Source organism: Ciona intestinalis, unplaced genomic scaffold (assembly GCF_000224145.3).
Source record: "Ciona intestinalis unplaced genomic scaffold, KH HT001008.1, whole genome shotgun sequence".
Lineage (NCBI taxonomy): Eukaryota > Metazoa > Chordata > Ascidiacea > Phlebobranchia > Cionidae > Ciona > Ciona intestinalis.
Window position 1 is genome coordinate 1 of NW_004191329.1, and position 3,137 is coordinate 3,137.

Genomic DNA, 3,137 nt, shown 5'->3' on the forward strand with positions numbered 1-3,137 from the left:
GCTTAGTGGCGTACGCGACGCGGGGAAGCGACCCCCATCGCGCGGCCGGTCTTCGGGGCGGCGATACTTTCTCCTGGTTGATCCTACCAGAAGTGATATGCTTGACTAAGAGGTGGCATAGGCGCAGTGGGCGTCGGAAGTCGATCCACGGGGTCGGCTTGCACAGCTTTTGAATACTACTGTGAGTGGTTGCAGACTCATGGTAGTGGGCCAAGCGAACGATCAAGGTGCAGGCTCATGGTTTCGGCTGGCAAAGGGTGCGCTGAGCAGAATTATTGCTGTTCGTTTGCGCTACTACTTTGAGAGGTGGTGTTGGCGCAGTGTGCGTCGCGAGTCGATCCATGGGGGTGGCTTGCACAGCTTTCGGTTCTTAATATGTGAGTTATGTTTCAGCTAAAAAAGAGTGCGCTGAGCAGAATTATTGCTGTTCGTTTGCGCTACTACTTTGAAAGGTGGTGCTTGCAGAACTTTCGAATACTACTGTGAGTAGTGAAAGGCTCATGGCAGTGGGCCAAGCGAGCAAACAAGGTGCGGGCTCATGGTAGTGGGCTAAGCGAATGGACAAGGTGCAGGCTCATGGCAGTGGGCTAAGCGAACGGACAAGGTGCGGGCTCATGGCAGTGGGCCAAGCGAACGGACAAGGTGCAAGCTCATGGCAGTGGGCCAAGCGAACGGACAAGGAGCAGGCTCATGGCAGTGGGCCAAGCGAACGGACAAGGAGCAGGCTCATGGCAGTGGGCCAAGCGACGGATAAGGTGCAGGCTCATGGCAGTGGGCCAAGCGAACGGACAAGCTGCAGGCTCATGGCAGTGGGCCAAGCGACGGACAAGGTGCAGGCTCATGGAAGTGGGCCAAGCGAACGGACAAGGTGCAGGCTCATGGCAGTGGGCCAAGCGAACGGACAAGGAGCAGGCTCATGGCAGTGGGCCAAGCGAACGGACAAGGTGCAGGCTCATGGCAGTGGGCCAAGCGAACGGACAAGGTGCAGGCTCATGGCAGTGGGCCAAGCGACGTACAAGGTGCAGGCTCATGGAAGTGGGCCAAGCGAACGGACAAGGTGCAGGCTCATGGCAGTGGGCCAAGCGGACGGACAAGGTGCAGGCTCATGGAAGTGGGCCAAGCGAACGGACAAGGTGCAGGCTCATGGCAGTGGGCCAAGCGGACGGACAAGGTGCAGGCTCATGGCAGTGGGCCAAGCGGACGTTCAAGGTGCAGGCTCATGGAAGTGGGCCAAGCGAACGGACAAGGTGCAGGCTCATGGCAGTGGGCCAAGCGACGGTGAAGGTGCAGGCTCATGACAGTGGGCCAAGCGACGTACAAGGTGCAGGCTCATGGAAGTGGGCCAAGCGACGTACAAGGTGCAGGCTCATGGAAGTGGGCCAAGCGAACGGACAAGGTGCAGGCTCATGGCAGTGGGCCAAGCGAACGGACAAGGTGCAGGCTCATGGCAGTGGGCCAAGCGAACGGACAAGGTGCAGGCTCATGGAAGTGGGCCAAGCGAACGGACAAGGTGCAGGCTCATGGCAGTGGGCCAAGCGAACGGACAAGGTGCAGGCTCATGGCAGTGGGCCAAGCGAACGGACAAGGTGCAGGCTCATGGAAGTGGGCCAAGCGAACGGACAAGGTGCAGGCTCATGGCAGTGGGCCAAGCGAACGGACAAGGTGCAGGCTCATGGCAGTGGGCCAAGCGACGTTCAAGGTGCAGGCTCATGGAAGTGGGCCAAGCGAACGGACAAGGTGCAGGCTCATGGCAGTGGGCCAAGCGAACGGACAAGGTGCGGGCTCATGGCAGTGGGCCAAGCGAACGGACAAGGTGCAGGCTCATGGCAGTGGGCCAAGCGAACGGACAAGGTGCGGGCTCATGGCAGTGGGCCAAGCGAACGGACAAGGTGCAGGCTCATGGCAGTGGGCCAAGCGAACGGACAAGGTGCAGGCTCATGGCAGTGGGCCAAGCGAACGGTCAACATGGCAGTGGGCCAAGCGAACGGACAAGGTGCAGGCTCATGGCAGTGGGCCAAGCGAACGGACAAGGTGCAGGCTCATGGCAGTGGGCCAAGCGAGCGAACAAGGTGCAGGCTCATGGCAGTGGGCCAAGCGAACGGTCAAGCTGCGGGCCAATGGCAGTGGGCCAAGCGAACGGACAAGGTGCAGGCTCATGGCAGTGGGCCAAGCGATCGGACAAGGTGCGGGATCATGGCAGTGGGCCAAGCGAACGGACAAGGTGCGGGCTCATGGCAGTGGGCCAAGCGAACGTACAAGGTGCAGGCTCATGGAAGTGACCAAGCGAACGTACACGCAGTGCAGTGTTTCACGCGATTGACCTTTCGAAAGAGACGTTGCCATTACTAGGGTGACCTGGTGGTGCATTGCTCTTTTTTTTTTTAAAATTTTTCTTTTCGTTTTTTTTTTTACTCTTTTTTACGGTTCTAAAATATATTTTTTCTTTTTTTTTTCTTTCGTTTTTAAAAATATATTATTATTCATTTCCTAAAAAAAAAATATTGTGAGAACTGGTAGGTACCCGCGCAGGTACTACCCCTGGTATATACCCCTGGTGGTACCCACGCAGGTGGTACTAGGTACCCCCGCTGGTACTACCCCTGGTGGTACCCACCCTGGTAGGTACCCACGCTGGTACTACCCCTGGTGGTACCCCCGCAGCTACTACCCCTGGTGGTACCCCCGCTGGTAGGTACCCACCCTGTACCCCTGCTGGTAGGTACCCACCCTGGTACTACCCCTGGCGATACCCCCGCAGCTACTACCCCTGGTGGTACCCCCGCAGGTACTACCCCTGGTGGTACTACCCCTGGTGGTACCCCCGCTGGTAGGTACCCCCGCAGGTACTACCCCTGGTGGTACCCTCGCAGGTACTACCCGTGGTGGTACCCTTGCTGGTAGGTACCCACCTTGGTACTACCCCTGGCGATATCCCCGCAGCTACTACCCGTGGTGGTACCCCTGCTGGTACTACCCGTGGTGGTACCCCCGCAGGTACTACCCCTGGTGGTACCCACGCTGGTACTACCCCTGGTGGTACCCGCGCAGGTACTACACCTGGCGATACCCCCGCAGGTACTACCCTGGTGGTACCCCCGCAGGTACTACCCTGGTGTACCCCCGCTGGTACTACCCTG

General features: G+C 58.8%; 1 protein-coding gene across 17 annotated transcripts; it reads left to right on the forward strand.

Annotated features, from left to right (window-relative positions):
• The first annotated feature begins 6 nt into the window (after positions 1-6).
• Positions 7-2,429, forward strand: LOC108950800 (filaggrin-2-like). 17 transcript variants are annotated; one of them, XM_026839824.1, is made up of 6 exons: positions 7-227; positions 831-982; positions 1,020-1,247; positions 1,359-1,662; positions 1,738-2,031; positions 2,070-2,429. In XM_026839824.1, exons 1-6 carry the CDS (start codon positions 200-202, stop codon positions 2,318-2,320), a joined length of 1,257 nt encoding a protein of 418 aa, XP_026695625.1. In that variant the 5' UTR covers positions 7-199; the 3' UTR covers positions 2,321-2,429. The 17 variants fall into 17 exon arrangements, with proteins under 17 accessions (XP_026695625.1, XP_026695624.1, XP_026695617.1 ...); XM_026839823.1 differs by having other exon boundaries at positions 1,359-1,927; positions 1,994-2,413; XM_026839816.1 differs by having other exon boundaries at positions 831-1,247; positions 1,700-2,031; positions 2,070-2,412.
• Positions 2,430-3,137: the final 708 nt, after the last annotated feature.